At 41.6% G+C, this 22370-nt stretch overlaps 1 protein-coding gene and 1 pseudogene across 1 annotated transcript in view; both read right to left on the bottom strand.

The window, feature by feature from the left end:
* The window catches only part of PCSK2 (proprotein convertase subtilisin/kexin type 2), a 300350-nt gene that overhangs the window by 144573 nt on the left and 133407 nt on the right, over nt 1-22370 (bottom strand). Inside the window, exons 3-5 of the mRNA XM_004697816.2 lie at nt 15396-15509; nt 12446-12554; nt 3952-3989 (exon numbers count right to left, since the gene is read on the bottom strand). Coding sequence (XP_004697873.1) covers nt 3952-3989; nt 12446-12554; nt 15396-15509 — 261 coding nt within the window. The remainder of the gene's footprint in view (nt 1-3951; nt 3990-12445; nt 12555-15395; nt 15510-22370) is intronic.
* On the bottom strand, nt 46-1528 carry LOC105979665 (annotated as a pseudogene).

Here is a 22370-nt window from a genome sequence, read left to right as displayed (position 1 = left end):
ATTTATCCTTAAGATGCTTATCCTGTTTGAGGACTACTCTCCCACCTATACTTTGGCCTTTGCATGAGTTAAGATGTGAGCTTTCAGGTTACTTGACTGAATAAACTTCCGGTAACAGCCTTGATAGAGGCACGAAAAGTGTTTCTCACCAGTGGGGATTCGTACATGTGTGCGCAAACTGAAGTCCAGGGAAAAGCGCTTCCCACACCCTTCAAATACCGGTAGGGCTTTTCTCCGGTGTGCACCAGAAAATGCCGCTTTAGTTTTGAGTTCTCAGTGAAAGCTTTTCCACATTCTGCACAGACATGGTCTCGGGGACCATGAACTAGAAGATGCTTTCTCAGGGAGGACTTATCCTTAAACTTCCTTGGACATCCACCCTGAGGACAGGGAAGTGTTTTTTGATCATCATATTTTGTATTTTTTCTCGGCTTCTTTCTAGTAAATTCTGTCAGCTGTTTAGGATCAGATAAGTCAGCACCAGGTATTCCGCCAGGGGGAAGCTTCTTGCCAGTCATGTACTCCGAATACACAGGTGAATTCTCTTCAGCAAACCGTGAATTCTCTTCAGCAAAGGGGAATACACCCCTCCTTTGGTGTATTCCAAAGAGCATTCAAGTGAGTTGTCTCCAAGAAGTGAATTTTCTCCAAGAACCTGTTGAGCAAGGGTTTGTTCTGATTCTTCTTTCAGGTAGTCCAAGGATTTACGAATCAGGTCTTCTTCGAGGATGGGTTCTGAAAACTCACCTCGTATTATGCCTGCAGACCCGTATCAGAGCGCACCCGCCTTCATCACATAAGGCCCACACTGTATTAGCAGGCTCCTCCTCTGCCCGCAGCACGGCCACACTGCACTTGGTTTGGCTTAGTCTCAACAAAGGCCCTTTCACCTGGGCCCTTCTGGCAACTTTTTCTGAGTCTTTTCTTCATTTGCTCTTCCATCTTCTATGTGCTTCCTTCTTGAAGATTTCCACCAGGATCTGGCAGTCGGGTTTAGGTAGTAGCAATCTGGTTTGTAGCAAGCACCGGAGGGAAAGGGTCTCTTCTGATTTCTTCACCATATATTCAGCGCTTAGTGTCTGCCTTGCTAAGTTAGATTCTTGGCAGGTCTTTGAGCTTCAATCAGCCCTCACAGGATACAAGCCTGATGATGGACACGTGTGGATCAAGCGATCAAGCGATCAGGCGGCATCTCCTTCTTCATTGGGCATTAGCTTGGTCCGCCCGCAGACAGGGGGCGGGGTTAGGGGCGGGGCGTGGGAGGCGGGCCGGGAGCACGCCGCCTGCGCGGGTCACCTTCAACTAGGGCCTGCGGGGCGGCTCCGCCCACCGCATCACAGGCCCCAGCCTCGCGCGCCGACTATCTGGAATGCGCCGTGTTTCAGCATGTGGTACGGGGTCAGTAAAACGTCAGCCACGTGGGACTTGAGTGAATCTTCCTCACAGTGATCCTATAGGACAGAGTAAAGTTGTCCCTTCAGGATTTTCCAGGGTTGTAATCCCTACGGAAGCCGACGTGGACCGCCATCTTTGCATCTTTCCCCCAGGGAGCCCCACGCAGCCACTCTTACAGAGTGCCCTGACAGTTCGACTCTGTTCGATGAGGCCACTAGGATTCCACTAGGATAGGCTCCCACTGCATACAACAATAACAATGAAGATGACCGGAGCTCATGCACAACCAAAGCCCAGCCGAGGAAGCACCTGGAATCCAGGACAAGACGGTAGATGCAGCCTGGACTAGAGGAGGTGACCCGTGGGACCAAATCTGCTGCCCTGCCTGCTCTTTGTAAGTGCCCAGCCACTTATTGGTGAGGAAGGCTATGCATACACCAGAACCTGGAAGAAAAGGTAAAATGTGTGTGTCTTAGTTCCTCTTTGGAGAAATCTTCAGGGTCTTCAGCCCATGGGCGGTAAAGAAGGGAGAGGTAACAGAGATGCTATCAGAGTTAGGAGCAGGGCCTACATAGGGCAGCCGCTTACAGTGTGTAGCAGTGGTTTTTTAAGGAAGCAAAACAAACAACTAGCAAGGAGTTTCTGAAGTTTTTCGGGGAGAGGAGACAGGGGAAGAAGAGCACACTGTTCTTTATGTGACACTATATCAGAAAAGTGGAATCTATAATTCACAGGCAATTGTTTATTGTCTTGTCTACAAGATGAGTTATCATCTTTGGAATGTGGCTTGAATCTAACTTCTGTCAATTCTCTCTAAGGGTATATTGTCTGAGCTATGCCAACGATGAGGCATTTAGCATTTAAAAAATTAACAAATATGCTCAGTTGATGCCTACGCTTCTATGTTTATTAAACCCATGCATGGCATAGAAATGCAGTTTCTCACCATTCACCAATTGTGGTAGTTACATAATCTGTTGTCAATTTGAGACTTAAGAGTGAAGGGGTGGAGTTCAGTGTGTCAATCAGGTTGCAGCTTGATGACCTCATTTGGAGGTGCTAAGGAAATAAATAGCTCACTGGAGGCGGGACACAGGCTCACTCCCTGAGATACATTCCAGCTGACAAGACACGTGGAGCTACGCTAGTCCCCTGAGCTGGAGGAGCCACGTGGAGACCCATGCCAGTGCTGAGAAGCACACACCGGCACTGGATCCACAAGACTTTCCACCCACTAGCCTGTGATCTTCCTGTATTCAGTGTCATTGAGTCTGAAGAGGAATTTATATATTGGCATTGGACATATGGGCTAATATCAGATTTATGGAATTGATCAAGCTGAATTGGGATGTTTTCCCAATATTTAATTGCTCTTGTATATAAAGCTCTTATACACATATGAATGTCTATGAATTTGTTTCTCTAGTCTACCCAGACTAACACACCAATACACTAGCATCTCCCAATACACAAAGCACATGAAAACGCCTCATTGTGTCTCCATTTTATAGTGTTGACACACAATTTCTAGGCTAAATGACCCAGAACACTGATTCCTGAACACTTTTATAGATGACAATGACACCATTTATCTCTTTGTTGTAAACCATACTGAATGGAAGGCTACATTGGAAATTGTTACATATGTCGAAGAAAACCCTCATTTGCATATAAAAACTATCAAACAGGAGCTCCTTCCATGGGTGAATGATATCGTAGCTGTTGGACCTGCACATTTCTATGCTACCAATGACCACTGTTTCGCTCACAGTTTCTTAAAGTATTTGGAACTCTTTATTCCTTTTCTATTTAAATCCTTACTCTCCTAAATCTTCAGCAAATAAAATTGCCTTCTAATTTCATGCTCTAGAGATGGCAAGAAAAGTATAGCTTAATTTTAGTTGGGGCTATTTTAAGTGAAGACACCAATGTTTGAATACTGGGGTTTGTATAAAGCAATCTTATTTTTCCAATGGTTGTGGTTTTATCAGGATAGCAGTGTGAAATTTACTGGTAATAGCAACACACAAACAAAACAAAAAACAAGGAGAGTGTATGCTTCTAGTCTAGCAGTGTGCACGGCTATTCTCTTAGTATTTCTTGTTTGTAGAATAATAAACACACTGCAGGAAAGCAGGTGCGGAGTAGCTATTAGCAAAATACAACAAAGAGATAAAATCCTTGCATTTCTACTATCATTGTAATGTGAGTTGTGTGTTCTGGCTTTTTGTAATTGGTTTTGTCCACCAAGAACCTGAACGGCTCATTCCCATCCCTATATTTCCTGTTTCTGGCTGGAATTTATTTAAACCTCCCCAAGTCTCTGTCTTATTTGCCCATCTATCTACCCGTCTTCTTGCCCCTCTGTTCTCTCAGGCTTTAGGTTCTCTTCTTTGTGTCTCACTACATCATCTGTTACTGCTCTTGAGCCATTTTCCTTTGGATTGAACTTGGCTCTAACAAGGGCAGCCCAGAGTGTGTGTGTGTGTTCCTAATAATGAGGTGTCAGAACACTTAAGTCACATACATTTCCAAACAAGATCAGCTTGTACTTACATAATTGGAGGCAAGGTCTGGATGGAGGTAGTCAATCCCTGTGAACAAAGACAGAGTGGGAATCAAAGATTAATACCTGCCAACCGTGTCCTCAGAAAAGTCGCTAAAGCTCTCTCCTCATCGGGTTGGTAATGGGAGATTTTTGAGTGGGGTGAATTCTGACAGATACCAATCAGAGATATCTCTGCCTTATATCTGTTAGCTTGTTAAAATATGAGGCATTATGTGGAGAGACAGCTGCCACCAGAGGTGGTGGAGAGTGAGGCCAATTAGAGGTTGGGACCCAAGGATACAGCTTCTCATATGAGCATCAGTGAGAAGGGGTTTAGCCGACCAGAAGATGGATGGCTCAGCAGAGCAGCGATTTAAGCAAGATTTGCAGGAATTATGGCATTTCTACAATATCACCTGATGTTTCTTCCAAAATATAACTGGCCCAGGGGAGGGAAAACGATGATTATAGAACAGGGAACAGACAGCAAGGATTAAGAGTGAATTCTCTGCTGTGGAAATACGATTGCAAACATGGCTGGAGGAGGATATCGCTGGGGAAGAGATACCTGGCTCCCAGACCTCGTCTTACGGTCTCCAGGAGAGAAGAAACTATAGCCCTTCCCAACTGTCACCTGATTAAAGGGATTGAAGCTGGGTCTGGAGATAGGGACATACTTCCCAATGGTCTGGCCTTCTTTCGTGTGGGTCTAAAATACCCGGGACTCCATAGCTCTGTGCAGATAGGCCTGGAAGAGTACTAATGATGGACCTAAAGGAGGAAATCCCGAGGAAGCAGCGATGGGTTGAATGTGACCTTGTTCAACCCACATGGCATCAGCACTTTCATAGATGATGATGAGCCCGTGTATATCTTTGCTGTAAACCCTGCAGAATTCAAGAATACGTGCATAGTGGGAATTGTTGAATATGACAAAGAAAATTCTCTTTTCCCTATGAAAACTATCAAACTCGAGCTCCTTCCAAATGTGGATGACCTCACAGTGGTTGGACCTGCACATTTCTATGCTATCCATGACCACCATTCTGCTGACATATTCGTAATGTATTTGGAAACATACCCCAATACACACTGGGCAGACGTTGTCTACTGCAATCCAGATGGAGTTAAAATAATAGCGGAAAGATTTGGTACAGCAAATGGGATCATTATTTCACCTAATGAGAAGCACATCTCTTGGTGATATCTTGGCTCATGAAATCCACATTTTGGAAAAGCACACTAATAGGAATTTAACTCAATTGGAGGGACTCAAGTGGGATTCACTGGTGGGTGATTGATTTATATCCTTCCTCAGGGGACATCTGAGTAGGCTGTCATCCTAATGGCCAGAGGTCTTCCTGTATCATCGGAACAGTCCTCCTTCAGCAGAGGTTCTGCACATCCAGCGTATTCAGTGACTACCGTTTATGCCAACAGACCTGCTCTTCAGGGAAGTTCTGTGGTCACAGTTGGTGACGGGGAGCTACTCATAGGCGCTTGACACCACAGAGCTTTGTACTGTGAACTCTAAATCGTCCTTTTGGTCAGCAAAAGTGACTTCTCTGAACAATTTTGTACGAGTTACTAATCATGAGATAATCTACCTACCAAAAGTTCACCATGATATCTATGGCATTTATAATTAATGTTATTTCAGTAGGAAAGACCCCTTAAAGTCCTTACAACACTTTAATATGAAAAGAAAACGAACATGTTAAAAATGCCGAGAAAGAGAGAAGACAGCTGCTTCGAAGTAAAGTAAATGCACTTACACAAATAAGCCTCAGCTTTGCCTTATTCCTGCTATTGAGTGAGCTGCGTTTCCTTAAAACGTGAGTGATTTCAGTTCCAACTGGGTGCCCGCTGTGACCGTGAAGACTACTGAGAGATAGCATTTTCTGATGCTTCGTATTTGCTTTTTTTGGTGTATGCCTAAAGAGTTAGAGTTATCATAAAGACTAAGATAAAAGAAGAAGAAGAAAAACAATGCTTGAAGAGAAAGCCAATAGGCAGAGGGGAGATGGTCTGGAGCATAGTATTCCTGAATAAGAGCTGATACTTTAGTCTTCTCAGAATGTGGAATTACTGAAAACCTGAGGTCTTAAATCGCTCAACTGGGGCCCGGGGCTTTCAGAATGGGAGAAATCAGGTGTTCAGTAATCATTGCAAGGGTGGAATTTGGTAATTCGGTCTGGAAGCACTGCTGAATGCCACCAGACTCTTGGGCATCAGGAAGGACCAGGAAACAGCAAAGGCAAATGGAAAAGCTCGCACCAAGGTCTGCAAAGTTCATGTATTTTGTGCAGCATCCGGTTTCCCAAGAACCAGGCCAGGCACCTGGAGGCATTTATGCATAATGATTAAGAGTGTAGGCTTATGAAATATATTAAAGTATGAATCTCAGCCATTGCAATAAATGGTGGTGTGACTTTGAGTAAGCTTTTTGCTCTTTCTTTGCTTACAGGGATTAAAGGGAAAAAACATGTGCGGGGTGTGCTTAGCCTATTAACTGCCAGAGAGCCGTAATTTGGGAACTGCATTTATTGGGATGACAATATTTAAAGGGTAGAAGTATCATGAACTCTTTGTGCTATCTTCAGTATATGCATCCGAAGACTGGGTCACAGTCACAGTATTGCCGAAAAAACTTGTATCTGGGACAGAAAGAACTGGTATTTAGGACATACTTATATTAAAGGGTTTTTTCCCTCCTGACACAAAGAAATCCCTCATCTGGATGTCACTATCCTACAGCATGTGTTCTACGTTGCCACTGACATTTTGACATGAGGCTCTAGTCGCCATTGTGGAGCGTCTCTACAGCTCAGGGACAGAACCTTAGCTCACGCTCACAAATCATCACATCTTATCTTTCCAGTCCCCTCCCCAGGACGGAAGAAGGAAAGATATCACAACAGTTAAAAACAAAAAACCATGTTAAAGGCTGCTGATTCTTGTTTGGAATCCCAAGCCAGAGGTGGTCAATACAGACTGGGAGTGCAGTCGTGGAGAGAGTGCAGACTTTGAGTTAATCAGATCCAACTTCAATCCAGGGGCAGACACGGAAATATTTATTTGGCTTTGGTCAAGCGACACAGTCTCTCCGAGTCGCACTTTCCTCATCTTGGAAATGGGGACATTACTTCCCCGAGGCAAAAAGGAGTTGTTAAGGTTAGAGATAATTCATTAAAGTGTTTAGCTCACAGGAAGTAATTGATATATTTATTTATCATTATCACTATCATCATCTACCACATCATTATGGTAATATAGACAATGTAGATAGAACAGAACAGCAGACACACTTTTAATAATCTACACTGTAGATTAATGTTTTGAAACTAAATTTTAAATATTTGTTGAAATTGATTAAATATCATGAACCCAAATGAAATTGATGGCAATGGCTTATTGTAAATATGTTTTAAAAATATCACACACACATACAATATTCTCTTTTGTAAAAGGCAGCCAGTTTTTAAAATATGCCTCTATGCTCTGATTGTATAAAATTTTTAGGAGAAATGATAGTCTCTTCCCTGTTAGGGGAAAATATTCAAGCAAGGAGATATTTTGAGTTCAGAAACAAATTGGGATCTAAACATGGTAAATAGAGCATAATTAAAATTAAGTATCTTTAATTTGGTTAAGAATAAGATTTTTGTTAAATTGAAAAAAAATTACTTTATCTGAGAACGAAAAGATTATTGAAATAGCTATGAAAAATGAGTCATGACTCAGAAAAAATAATAAGTTCATGAATTAATTTAGAAACAAGGATATATTTATAAATTAATTTGTAAAATCATATTTCTAAGTTATTAGTATGTTATAGCGGGTTAGTGTTAGATTGCTATCTATAATGCCAGTAGTTCAAATCTATCAGCTTCTCCCACACAAGATGGCTTTGAGTTGTTGTCGTTTTTTACAGCCATCTGTAAATTTAATGAAGATTGATATTAGAAGTAAAGGCACATCTAGGAAAAGTTAATAGTGCTCAATCTCAACTGCAAGACCACCTCCATTTTGAAACTTCTCCAGTGAAGGTCAACAGCCATTCTCCTAGAGTCCTTGTCTGACCTCCAGGTACTTGCCTTCTTTTTTTGTGTGTGTTTTATTTTTAAAATTTATAATAAATAATTTTATTGGGGGCTCTTACAGCTCTTATCACAATCCATACATCAATTGTATCAAGCACATTTGTACATATGTTGCCATCATTTCCCAAACATTTTCTTTCTACTTGACCCCTTCCTCTTTTGTCTATCCCTCCCCTACCTTCCCACCCTTGTGATCCCTTGATAATTTATAAATTATTTATATTTTCATATTTCACACTGTCAGCTGTCTCCCTTCACCCACGTTTCTGTTGTTCACCCTGCTGGGGGGAAGGAGGGTTACATGTCTATCGTGATCGCTTCCCTCTTTCTCTCCCTTCTCCCCCCACCTCCCCCTACCCTCAGGGTAAGGCTACTCTCATTATTGGTCCCAAGGGGTTTATCTGTCCTGGATTCTGGATGTTGTGAGCTCTTATCTGTACCAGTGTACATCCTCTGGTCTAGCCGGATTTGTAAGGTAGAACTCAGGTCCTGTTAGTGTGAGGTGGCGGGGGGTGGGGGTGGGGGTGTACGGGGCGGGGGAGGAAGCATTAAAGCACGAGAGGAATGTTGTATATTTTGTGTGTGCTATACCACCCGATGGCTGGCTCATCCCTTCCTTGTGACCTTTCTGTGAGGGGATGTCCAATTATCTACAGATGGGTTTGGAGTCTCCATTCCTACCCACCTGGTTCACATTGAAACGGTGGTTTGTTTTGGGTCTTCTGAGGTCTGGTACATGATCCTGTCAACATCTGATGATCACATGGATTGGTATGTGGTTGTTGCTTCCCTGCTAGATGGCCACTTGTTTAAATTCAAGCCATTAAGACCCCAGACTAATAGCTGGGCACCATCAGCTTTCTTCACCACATTCGCTTATACGCCCATTTTGTCTTTAGTGATCATTTTGGGAAGGTGAGCATTACAGAATGCCAGATTGTTAGAACAAACTATTCTTGCCTTGAGGGAGGAGTAGAGGCCCACTGTCCATCTGTTACCTTAATATTTAACCTATAAATATATTTACACACCTATATCCCTATTATTATATATTAATATATTTACATAGGAACATGCCTATATTTATACCTCTATAAATATCTTTTGCCTCCTCCTTCTTTCCTCTATTTCCTTTTCCTTTCCTCCTGTCCCACTATCATGTTAGACCTTCATTCAGCTCTGTACTTCCTCTCGGCTTCATTGCACTGGTTGAACCCCATCAGACATTCTATGCCCTCCTCACCATTGATTTTAGATTCCTGAGTTGTTTTTGTTTGTTTTTGAGACTTCTGTGCTGAGTTTGAACCCTTTCAGAAAATTCAATCACAACAATAGATCAAATTTCTAGGATGCTCTGTCAGTTCTGGAGACATCATGAAGTTACCAAGGAGCTTCCTGTGTTTGTCATAGTTAGTTACAATGTCAGTAGTCCCATTGTGATGTGAACCGAACTGCCGCTGAACTGCCGCTGCCCCAGGAGAGCTAGTTCCTTGAACCACTACCTATGCATTTTATGCTGATGACAGGTTTTATTTTTCAAAGATAGCCACACAGTATCTTCCTTCCCATATGGATTTCTACAGTGTGACAATTCCCTGTCACAGTAAGGAATGAGTCTATTCACTTCTTTTAATCAAGGTGGGCTTCTTACTGCTTCAACCAATAGCATGGAGTGGAACCACATCTGATCTTCCTAAGAGTGGGTAGAAAAGGCTGGACTCTCTCAGGCCCTTGCTTTGGAGCATTCCAGCTATCCCGTAAGAAGCTATGTGTAGGCGCTCTATTTAATAGCCTCAACTGAAGTCCTGCAGCAGCCAGTGTTAACTTCCAACTATGGGATTACACCATCTTGAAGGTCTACTCCAGTGTAGTCTTCTGATGATGTCAGCCCAGTCAGTTATGTGGGCAGAGGCTGTGAGCACTAATCTTGGCCTTGCTCCATGGAAGGACATTCTTATCCCAAATAAGCTCATCTTGAAAGTAAACAGAGGGTTTGGAATATTGATTTGAAATCATTAGTTTTGTAGGGTGTCTCACTGGATAAGCTTGTTATCAATGATGGCCACCAGTCCTTCATCTGGAGGTGGATGGAGTCTACTTCTCCTCTGCTGGAATCGGTACTGGCTCTGTGACTGTGTATCCCATAGAAACGATAGAAGTAATGCTGGCTCATTCCAGGTTCAGACTTGAAGAAAACTAGCATCAGCTGTGTTCTCTCTGTTGGAAAACCTCCTCTCAGAAACCTGGAGAAGCCCTATAGGAAATGAGACCACTTTTGAAACCTCATGGCGAAGAGTGGCCCTGGGACAACAGGAAAATGAAAGGAAGCCAAACAACGCTGGCATTCTAATTAATCCTCGAATTGATCTCAGCCCCAGCCACCATCTCACTCCAACCATGGGAAAGAGCCTAGGTAAGCAGCGGAATTGGCCAGCTGGCCGATCCACAGAAATGGTAGAGAAAGAACAATACTGCTGCTTTGAGTAACTCCATTTTGGGGTGGATTGTTCTGCGGTCGTAGATAACCAAACAACATCGAATTCAGAACTTGTAATGGTGGAGGAGAGGCCAGACAGCTCCCATTGAGGAGCTATTGAAAGCCAGCCATCAGCGGAAGAAATAAGACCAACAAGAATTTCTGCTGGGACTTTCTTAAGAGCTTGGCCTCTTAATACCTTGGAATGTGAACTAGAGACAGCATCTCCCTCTCCTTTCTTATCTTTAAAAGAGCTCATTTAAGAGTCAGCCAAGGGGCGGCAGTTAGAGAATTGCAAAATAGGCATCTACAGACTTGCTGGAGGTTTTAGAAAAGCAAGGAGCTTGCTCATTGGCATGTTCTACATTAGGAGTGGCTTCTCCTTTATCCACCGGAGAGTTCTTAGTAAATATTTGCTTTGAAATGTTCAATGCAATGTGTACTGATCAAGTTTACGCACACCTAGATGTATCCTTTACCTGGGTGAGCTGTCCTAAACCACTTCGGAGAGGGTTCCAAGCCAAAGCATTAAGAAGGAAGAAAAAGTACGTAAGTGCTTGACATGGTGCATACACACCCCTGCCTGTGCAGTGCACTCTTTCTTCTATGCTCTTGGCCATTAAAGAAAACTCCTACTCCATTTCAAGTGTCTTACACATAGAGAACACTAAGGCATTGCTTTCAAGTGGATATTTAATGAACCCACATAGAGATGAAACAGGCTTTAAACACTGCCGTCCTTGCTTTTTCTTATCAACTAAGTGTCTAAAACTTGCTTTAGAGAAGACAGTGCTTTTTAAGCATCTTTAGAAGGGAAAGGCTCCTCTGTTTCACTTCTGTGCTGTCTTTACATGTAACTGGAACAATAAAGCCCCTAAGAGCTTTTCCTAGAGGACTCAGGTGGTTGACATGACTGTGGCCCTACAAAAATGAAGTGGCCACATGGTAGCCACTCTCTAGAACCTTGGCAGAGCCAAGGGCATGTGCTGCAGGGAAAACCCAACTTCAGTAAGCCTATTGATTACCTCATTGTTAACTATCGAGAATAAACGTGGCTAAGTCTTGGGCTCATGGGCATACAGGATAGAATAACACATTAAAGGGGATATATATTATAAAAGATTAACAAAGTCTGCTTTATAAGAGCTCATTCTAAAGTAGCAATAAAGTCAAAATTCCCTTAAATGCTAGTCCTGTTTCTAACAAATAGATCTTTTTGATCTAGATCCATACCATCTATTGGAGTGTTCTGCTGTGATGGAAATATTGAATCCAGGACTTACTACCTACATATGTCTATTAAAACTTGAATGAGACTAGTGCAAGTGAGGAACTGAATTTTAACTTTTATTTAAATCGAAGTTAAATATAATTAGTGGATATTATATGGGATAATGCAGCTCTAGAAAGACAGATGGTAAATGTAACAGGCTTAAAAGATATCTGAAGATAAGATATTAGTGGGCTGCAAAAAGTTTATGAAAATTGAAACTAAAAGATAATGAAAATTTAAATTTAATTTTGCTTATTAATTCAACAGTATTTATCAAGAGAGTAAATCGAAGAAGACCTTATTAGCAGCAGTGCAGATATTTGACTATAGAGGAGTGTGACAACAAGGCCCAGTATCTGACCATTTTGTCTCGGATTAGCATCTTCGAATCAGTGACTCCTTCAGATTCCGTAGGCATGCCAATGATGGAAAACACAAAATGAAACCACACCTGCTGCCACCAAGTCGATTTCAATTCAGAAGGCCCCATACATAGGGTTTCTGCGATTTTCATTATTTACTGGAGCAGTTAGCCTGATGTCCCTCTGTCACAGACTATTTGGCCTGAATTGCATACCTTTTGGTCAGCAACTCAATGCTATGCCCCCAGGGCTTCTTTCCAAACGATGTAAGCATTTCAAAACACTCACCATCATCCATGATCCCGATGGTGACCCCTTTCCCTGTGTAGCCCAGCTCCCAAGCTTCCGCCACATTCAGATCCAGGCCGGGAGTGCCATCAGCTTGTCCAGTGTTGATCTGATGCAAAAATAGCCAGGCAGAGAGTCTGATTAATTTGGTGCAGTCAAGCCCTGCATGTGGTTTGCTGGATGTGCAGGGTGGGTGGTACGCCCCAAAGGTGAAATGTATGAGGGCGTTCAATGTCTCACCTGTTTCTTCCGGGCTTCTCCATCCATTCTGCATACCAACAATTAATACTTTATATTTTATGTCATTATGCACACACAGTTTTCAATCCTTTCTTTGTCTTTTACAACAAGATTGATATCTTAAGCCTTTTCCTATATAACCATCTCAGAGTTGATAATGATTGCACAAAGTTGCCACAATTTAGACTTTAATGATCATTTGTGTAGGTCCGTGCTTGTGCCTCACACTCCTAACAGAGCATATATTGATTTTGTTTATTTGAAGATGTTTTAGTCATGAACAATATCTTTTTCAGGTGGGTGCACCCCCATTTATTTTTGTAATTTCAGCATCGGCATACCTGGTCTAGTTCAAAACCATTCTAATGAAGAAAAATAAACCATCCCCTTCATCATATAAAAAAAGAGAACATCCTAAGTAAATATGCTTACTATCTTCTCCTCATGTACCTTGTTCTGGGAAAAATTCCTCATAGTTGAGTTGTGAAAAAAACAATGGAGCTAGATTACATATTGGCAAATGCCTGCAGAGTAGTGGTATTAGTGAAAGTATTATCTAGTGCTCTTTATAGATTACTTTTCCAACATATGTTAGCGTTATACTTCCTGTATTTTGAAATTACAATGGTCATGTGTGGTGAAATGAAACATTTTAACATGACTTGAGCAGTTTTCCCATTCCTCTGGATATAAAAGATCCATCTTCAGACACAGGAACAAAGAGATTCTGGTGACTCCCAAAAGAGAAGAGTCACCAGTTGGAAGTGGTGGAGGTACAGAGGCCCCAGAAGGGCCATGCCACAGAGACCATGAGATTGTGAGACAGAGTACTGGGTGGGTTTCCTGCCCAGGAAGACAGAGGCCAAGGGATTCTGTGTCTGAGCAGTCAACAACCAGAACAGCAGGTCTGCCAGCATGGCTGAGAACAGCCGCTGCTTGTGGACTAAAGACAATATCTTTTGCTTTCTGATGCTGGCTTGTGGCAACCTGTTAACATCTTTTGTGGTAACCTATGAATAAACTTCATAATCGTGAGTATTGTCTGCTATGTATGATCATTACAATGAATGATTAAATACAGTGGAGAGGCAGCATGCATACTGTGAGAGGAGTGGTCAGTGTCATAATCATCGGTGTTAGGGTCAGAGAAGGATGGAGGGTGGAGGCATGTCTGTGATCATCAGCTTGCTCTAGTGTGGAGTTAGAGTCTTCTCCTTACTGAATCTGGAAAAGGTTATATATGGCAATTACATCATTATCTCACCATGTGGCCAAGAAGATATGAGTGACATTATGTGCCATCTGTCCCATCTAAGCAGAAGTTTTAAGAATAGTGTGCAATTTTCTGCTTTGCCCTTCGGAAGCGTCATGAATGCAAGTATTGGGATGGAACTGAGCTAAAGCCTTTCTCAGCCTCATTTTCTGAGGAATGTGTAGCCTTGGACATGTAGCAAGGAATCCTGGTGGTGTAGTGAGTTAAGCATTGGACTGTGAACGGCAAGGTTGGTGTTTTGAACTCATCAGCTACTCTTAAGGGGAAAGATGAAGCAGTCTGCTTCTGTAAATATTGATAATGTCAGAATCTCTGTGAAGCCCCTCTTTTCTGTCCTATGGGGTCACGATGGGTTGTAATTGTCATGGGGTTGGGAGCTGTTTGTTGGTGCAACAAACCTAACCTACTCTGACTAACATAACTAAAAACAAGCTGCTGATGAATTGATTCTAATTCACTGGGACCCTGCATGTGTCAAAGTAGAACTGTGTCCATAGAGTTTTCAATGGCTCATTCTTCAGCAGATTTCAGGCTTTTCTTCCAAGGGAATGCTGGGTAGACTTGGACTGTGAACTTTTTAGTTGGCAGTCAATGGGGTAACCTTGTGTACCACCCGGGAATTCCTGCTCACATATCAGCATGTTCAGAAATTTCAGAATCGTAGGCCCCAAAGCGTAAGACCTAGTCAAGCTCTGAAGCCCCAAAGGAACTGAGATATATTTTCACATGTAGCCGTCCACAGGCCTTTATTTCATTTGCTTTTTTTGATATCCTCATCTAATATTAAAAAAAGAAAAACTTCTTTCACATGTAAAGATTTTAGTCACTTTCCCCCAAGTCAATCCACCTGTAGTTCAGGTTGGCTTAGCCTCACTGGGCCTCTTCTAAACATCCCCCAATAGATCCAAATGACCTGGTGACAGGCAACAACGTATTCACCGAATAGTCAGTCTAGATTTCAGTGTCTTTAGTCTTGCTTCAATTAAACTGATTGAATTGATTTCCTCCTATTATTTTAGGAAGTGCTGATAGATGTTACTTTGTTATTTTAGTCTCTTGCGTGTCCTTTTGTAAAGACACCTGACTCACTCTCGGTGCCCACAACTCCAGCACATCCTCCTGTTTCTCTGCCTGCTGGGTCAGGCCTCTCAGACCCTGGAATTGACTTTTACATGTTTTTGCAAGTCGTCACTTGCACAACTACATATTTTTCAGAGTGCTAGGAGAATTTTTTCAGCTGTTGGTTCTAGATTTGACCGTGGGTGATCACTACCATTTAGTAGTTTTTAACAAAGCAGATTAGAGAATGAGATGCCAATCAATGCATGTCAGAGGGGAGCAGAGAGGTTCACAAGGGTTGAATGAGGAACTAGAAATAGTTCTTTTTATGCAAAGTCTCAAAGTGTGCGATGTTAGAAATGACACAGAGGCACTTACCAGATACCACTGTTTGGTAAAAAGAGGATCATTCATGTTGATGTCAATCTCATTGATGTCTCTATAACCTCGTTTTTTTCGGTCAAATCCTTCTTGTTGCAAGGCCATCTTAACCTGGAATGAGAATTTTGGTAGGTTATCTGAAAATCAACCTGAACACCATTCCTGTGGGTTCAACTCTTATTTATACACCCTGTTTATTTTTTGGCTCAGAATAAGCCAAGTTAATCTCATGAACATTCACTTTGCTTGGGCTGTCTTAGTGACAGCTCAAAGAGAGTTTCCTTACAAGAAGAGTTGGATGGGGGAACCCTTTCATAAGGAAGCGAGGGTGGTGGAGGTCACTGCATGAAATGAAGATGTATGAAGGACAAAACTGGTAACGGCTTCAGGGAGGGGCAGAATTATTACAGAGATCATTTCACCGGAGGGCTTCCCAGTCATCACATTTGTCAACAGTGCACTCACTGCATTATCTCTGTTACGGGTCCGTAACAGACAAAACCTACCTGGAGAACCAGTAATTCATATAGCAAAGCCATAGGGCACAAGAAAGGAACCTTTGAAGAGAAGTGATGGATGGTGTCATCCTTGAAATGACCAGATGCTCTGTGTTTGGTGAGTCAAACAATCTCAAACTCTTAGAAGGAAATAAAGTATATGAGCAAAGTGAGTTTATCCGGTCTCCCGCCAATAGCGAGGCTTTGTTTCATTTAGAACACTTTCAATTAGGGTAAGAACTAGTTGGTCTTCCAACAGCACTGACTACCATCTGAACATGTGATACCTCAAGGACTACATACAGAAATGTAAAAGAGTATCTATTTGATTTTTGTCATTATATCTGAAAAGATATTTTTTCTACATGAAATCCATCTCTCCCGTTCCCAAATATTCCCAATATAGTTTAGGAATTTCTTCTTGCTCCTATGGTTTGGTGTTAGGGGAAGTGCAGTTATAAGCATTTCCTTTCTGGAAGGGAATGGAAAGTTAATTCTTCTGCTGCAGGCAGAAGGTGCCTCACTGAGCAGCTCTCTTCCAGCAGTCTGAATTTCGGGAAAATGATATAAGGACAGAAGGAAACCTCATAGGCTCATTTTCTCTGATGGTCACTCAGCAGACTCTCCCTGGAAAACAACCGTGCTACGGTTCCTGATTCCCCACGTCTCCTTGCAGTACTGTGGTGGCTCGGGTGCTGCTGTGCTGCTGGAAGCCGTCATTGGCATTTCACAACCACAGTGCATAGGTTTCAGCAGAGCTTCCAGACTAAGAACGGACCACGAAGACAGAATAGGATGGCCACTTTGGAGGAACGAGCTGCTAAAAAGCTTATGGGTGGCATCAAACCATGGTCAGATACTGAAGACCTAGGGAACAGAAGCAGAACTTGGTCAGAGAGTGCCGGAGATAGCTCCTCCAGTCGGAAGGTACCCAAAGTAGGACTCAGGAAGCGCTGTCTTCTCAAAAAGTAGCCTGCCCTAATGATGAGAACAGAGTGGAGCCTGTGGGCGTTCAGATGATTGAAGAAGAGCTGCCTTCTCAAGAGGGAGTCAGCCACAATGAGGTGAATGGAGTCAAAATTCAGGAACAAGGTCTTTGAGAGCTTCATTTGCCAAGAAGAAACTACTGCACAAACCTACTGTTGACACTGTTGCTGTTAAGCGCCATTGACTTGGTTTCACCTGAGAACCACCCTATTCGCAGCAGAAGAAAATACTGCCTGGTCCTGCTTCAGCCGGGTTCTTAGGCTGGAACACTATGTGGCAGCCTCCGTGTCTATCCATCTCCTTGCGGCCTTCCTCTTTTATGCTGACTCCACTTTGTGAAAAAGCAATGGAGGTAAATTATGATTAAATTATCACTCACTGCCATCTAATTGATTCTGATTCATGGCAACCCCATAGGATAGTGTAGAATGGTCCCCCTGGGTTTCTGAGACTAACTTTTTCTGGGAGTAGAAAGCCTTGTCTTTCTACCATGGAGAAGCTTGTGGTTTTAAACTGCTAATCTTGTGGTTAGCAGCTCAACATGCAACCGCTAGGTCACCAGGGTGCCTCACAATTCACATTTGCATACTTACATATATGTGTATACAATGTAAGGTACTCTAATAAAATCTGCAAAGACCTGGGATTAGAAAACAGAGAGATAAGAGCAAACTTGATATTTCTCAGGGTGAAATAATTGAAGATAAAACTCAAGCATGGAGTTGAAATATTTCAGGGCTGTATGGACCAAAAATATTGAATGACACAGGACACATCAAAAGAAGACAGAAGAAATATAAGTGCTACGGTACCAAAAATAATTTCTGGACATTCAACCATTTCATGAGTTAGTAGATGTTCAAGAACAGGTAGTATTGAAGGAAAAGTTGTATCCAACTGGTACTAAAGAGAGTGGTGAAAAGCAAACCATTACAAATTGGGAGATGATCAATTGAGAGGTTTCAACAAACAGATGTAATGGTAGAAATACTCACTAGTCTATGCCCCAAAATTTGGGGAGAGTAACCTGGACAACTTATTGGAAAAGATCTCTATTTGTGTTCCATCCAAAGAAAGGTAGTCCAACAGAATGCAGAAATTATCCACCAATATCACAAATAGCATATACAAGTAAAGTTTTTTTTTCTCTCTCTGAGAATGGAATCTAGGCTGAAAGCCAAGAACATCAGAAAGATGTTTACTTGTGTTTTATTGACTAGACAAAGGTATTTGTGTGGATCATAGCAAATTATGGATAACATTGAGAAGAATAGGAATCTCAGAACATTTAATGATGCGCATGCAGAACCTGTACACAGAGGAAAAAAATAGTCACTAAACCAGAACATTCCGTATACACTCGAGTATAAGCCTAGTTTTCCAGCACATTTTAAATGCAGTTTTTGTGGTAAAATTGGGTGCCTCAGCGGATATTCTGGTCAGCTTATTGTCAAGCATATACGGTAGTTAAAAATTAGGAAATGTTTGCATCAAAGTTGTGTACATTAACCATACTTACTAAATCTCTATACCGAGAAAATAATCCAAAAAGCTGGGCTATATGAATTACAATGTGGCCTCAGAATTAGAGGAAGTTCATTAACAGCTTGTGATACGCAAATGCACAAACTTGATCTCTGAAAGTGACTGGGACTTGAAGCGCGCGCGCGCGCGTGCGCGCACGCGCACACACACACGGATGAAGATCAAAGATAACCAGCTACAGTGTGGATTACATGTCAACATAAAGCAAACCAAAATCTTCACAGCTAGGCCAATAAGCAACATCATGATAAGTGGAGAAAAGTTTGAGGTCTTCAAGGAGTCTATCTGACTTGAATTCACAATCAATCCCAATGGAAGCAGCGTTTAGAAATAAAAGAAAAACTCCATTATCCCCAAAACTTTTTAAATAAATAGTTTTAATAATAGTTTAATAAAGAGTTTTATTGGTACATTATTTCAATATACAATTCAGTAATTCAATCATATGCCAAAGTTTGAACAGTTATCAGCACTATAAATTTTAGAACATTTGTTTTTGTACATTGCATTTCCCCAAACCTCCCCTCCCCTACCCACATGGAACCATTAATTTAATTTACTGTCTCTTTAGATTCACCCATCCTGGATTTCAGATACTGAAAAATATACAAAAACAAAATACGAGTCAAAAAAGCTAACAAAAATAACAATATAATATAGAGGAAAGCTTTCAGTTGAAAAAACCCCCAGAAAATATTAAAAATTAGAACAACTTTAAAATGAATCAAAAGGGAAATGTTAGGTAACATTATGAATCATCTCAGGGCATAAGGCCATTCTATTGATAGTGTCATTAATTTAGCCAATGGTAAAGTATTTAAAACCCAGGTGAGAAAAGGAGATTATACAAGTGTAGGCTAGCTATGAACTGCAATACACGAATTACTGACTTGTACAGATTAAACTCTGAATGACTGGACACTATTTACACAAACAATGGGGGTTGGTGATAAGGCAAAATTTTCAATAATATTCATTGTCAGTGGCATAACCAGGCTTACTAGATTAATAAATATATTAATAAAGCAAGAAGGGCATTGAAATAGTGAGTAGTACGATGACTGCCATTTCTATACTCTTGGTATAGCACCCTTCTGCTTATTCTTACACCATGTAGTTTCTGCCTCAAGTCCAAGAGCTACAGGTGAGTTTTAGGTGGAACCTAGTTCATTTAGTGGACATCAAGTCCTGCTGGTGTGGTCTCTGAAGGCTGTTGCGCACCTTGAAAGCACAAGGTCTAAAGACCGAGTAGTCTATAGCACATGGCCTGGTTCATCAGGGGCTGAGTAGAAAATATGTCTACTGTGTCTAATTAGGAACATAGTACCAGGCATATTCTCTCCTTGGGTTCTAGATGACTATTGTTATGCACTCTTTTCCCATTACCAGGTTGGTCCTTCCCTTTTTCCTACCTACAGAAATGCACTTGCTTTCTCTAAGATGCATGCTTCACTCCCTGCGTCTTGACTTGAATTTCCCATCAGGTTTGCTTATCATTCTGGAAACCTCATGACATGGAGAGTTCAGGAAACCATTATGCTGAGTGAAGTTATTCAATCACAAAAGGACAAATATTGTACGAGTCCACCAGTATAAGGATAAACACCAAGATGAAGGCAGGCTCCCACTTCCAGGTTATGCAATCTGTTAATCCAGTCTGCCAATCAAGGGGGTAGAGGGTTTGATTAGCACCCATGAAACATCCAGGGCCCTTTCTATATGTATATCTTAAAAACCACTTGGACGACAGAGAAGACCTCACTTTGGCTGGGGTCAGCTCTTCAAGATCAGGGGAGAGGGATATGATCATTAGTTGTGGTGATACAAAATTGTGCAAAGGTCACTCCCAGCCCCCACAAACTTCTAAAAGTGTATGTGTGACATATATTCATATCTATAATAAAATACATGTGGGGTAAAGTTATAGGTATTTTCTAGACATAACCAAATACGTCAAAGGATTTGGTTATTGGATTTGAAAGCTTAGGACCAGTCTCATGGGACAACTTGTTCAGTTGCATAGTTTATAAGGTTTATGCTTTATATCTTAGTTTGAGGAGTAGAGCTCATGCTCTTAAAAATTTGTGAGCAAACGTCTCCAAAACAACTAGTGGTCCCTACTTGATGGAGCAAAGGGGGAAAAAGGGATGAAAGATTTAAAGAAGAAATGAGTGTACAGGGCTAAGCGTCTATGTGAACGATGGCCTCATCTACCCCCCACCAGAAGAACTAGATGGTGCCTGGGCTATGACTACTGGCTATTGTGTTGAATGACACAGTAGATGATCCTAGATATAATGGTAGAAAGATAGAGATTGGATGAGACTAGAGGATCTCCTGAGATTATTGCCCTGAGTTTATGCTTTAAACTCTGAACTGAAGCCATTCCTGAAGTGACTTTTCAGCTAAATAGCAGATTGACCCCTGAGATAAAAACGATCACTTCTGAGCCCTGGGATGCCCCTGTTGAAACACTCCTTAACTATAGAAGCAAGTATTTGTGCCAGAATATGACATGAGCTTAGGAAAAAAGAAGCTAGAATTTTGTCATTGCAGTTTTGCATTTTGGTCTTACAACAAGGACTTTTATCTACTGTGTTCACTTAAAGGAAGAGGCTTTGATTCATTTTCACTGAGGCAATTCCCATTATATTGGATTCATTGATGTGGATAATTTCCTATGATACCACCTTTATTTTTGTTCTTGCAAGAGCAGCCGTTATTTCAAAGTGCTATGTATGGAAGTGTCTCTTGAATAGTTGTTATATGTTTTCAGTATATGAAACCTAGGACTGATGGACCTATAGGGACAGCAAATAGAATAAGGATTTCTTAGGGGGTAGTGGTGTGAGTTTCGACTGAGGGGGTCATGTAAAAGGGAGCTGATATTAAGAAGTTCAGGAAGGAAGAAAATGTTTTAAAACGGTGGTAGCAATTGTACCATACTGCTTGATGTGATTGGACCATGGAATAATATGATGTCTGTATTAACTCCCAATAAAATGGTTTTGGGGAAAGAAAAGCTGTTGAATTTCTGGCCCCCTGTATCTCTGGATGTATGTCTGTTTTCAAATAATTTTTCTCTATGTTAGATTATTGAGATCTTACCAGGGTAGGGTGGGTTCTACATTGAATCCCTTCTGAGTTTTAAAAGACAAGAGCATATCCAGAAAAACTCATTCAGGAAAACAGAGGCCAACAACAAATGCCCAGGAACCCAGGCTACCTAGCAAGATGGGAATGACGTGAGCAAGACTCTAGTTCAGACTTTCTGACTTAACACCTATGAGAAACCACGTTTCTGCTCTTTAAAGCCATTCACCCGAGGTGACCGTGTTACCGCGGCCCCCAGGTATATAAGGCCGGAAGTTGGAAATCTACTTCTGTAGATTGCTTCCCAGAGCAGCCTAAGAGCAACAACTCCCCCCAAAATTCATATCCCACTTCATCTTTTTAATATAACAGTGCAGAAAAGACAATTGCAATATTACTCCAAACTCAGACCAGGAGCAGTCTATTGAAATGACTGCTTAAATTCATGTCTATATTTTAATTTTCAATTCCATACTTTGGGCTTGGATGGAAGCCAGCAGACAGTGGATTGCTGAGCTCCCTGGACCCAGCCTGCCTCTGCAAGTTTGCAATGTCAACCCAGGGCTTAAGTGCCTGGAACGTTGTCTTCTTGTGCTCTTAACGATTAAGAAGTCCGAGGCTGCAAGAGGTTTTCTGAGTCCAGAAATTAATAGTTCTGTCCTCAGCAAAACTCACAGTTACATCCGGCAAAGAGATGAGCACTTAAGAACAAAAATATTTTTTTTTCATTTGGTACAAATAACTGGAGAGTAGTGTTTTCTTTTTTTTCTTTTTTAACATTTTATTAGGGGCTCATACAACTGTTATCCCAATCCATACACACATCAATTGCGTAAAGCGCATTTGTACA

The sequence above is a fragment of the Echinops telfairi genome, unplaced genomic scaffold, assembly GCF_000313985.2.
Source record: "Echinops telfairi isolate 266 unplaced genomic scaffold, ASM31398v2 ScPeMD7_5592;HRSCAF=6446, whole genome shotgun sequence".
Lineage (NCBI taxonomy): Eukaryota > Metazoa > Chordata > Mammalia > Afrosoricida > Tenrecidae > Echinops > Echinops telfairi.
The sequence above is the reverse complement of the archived record's forward strand: the minus strand, read 5'-3'. Positions and strand labels throughout refer to the sequence as shown.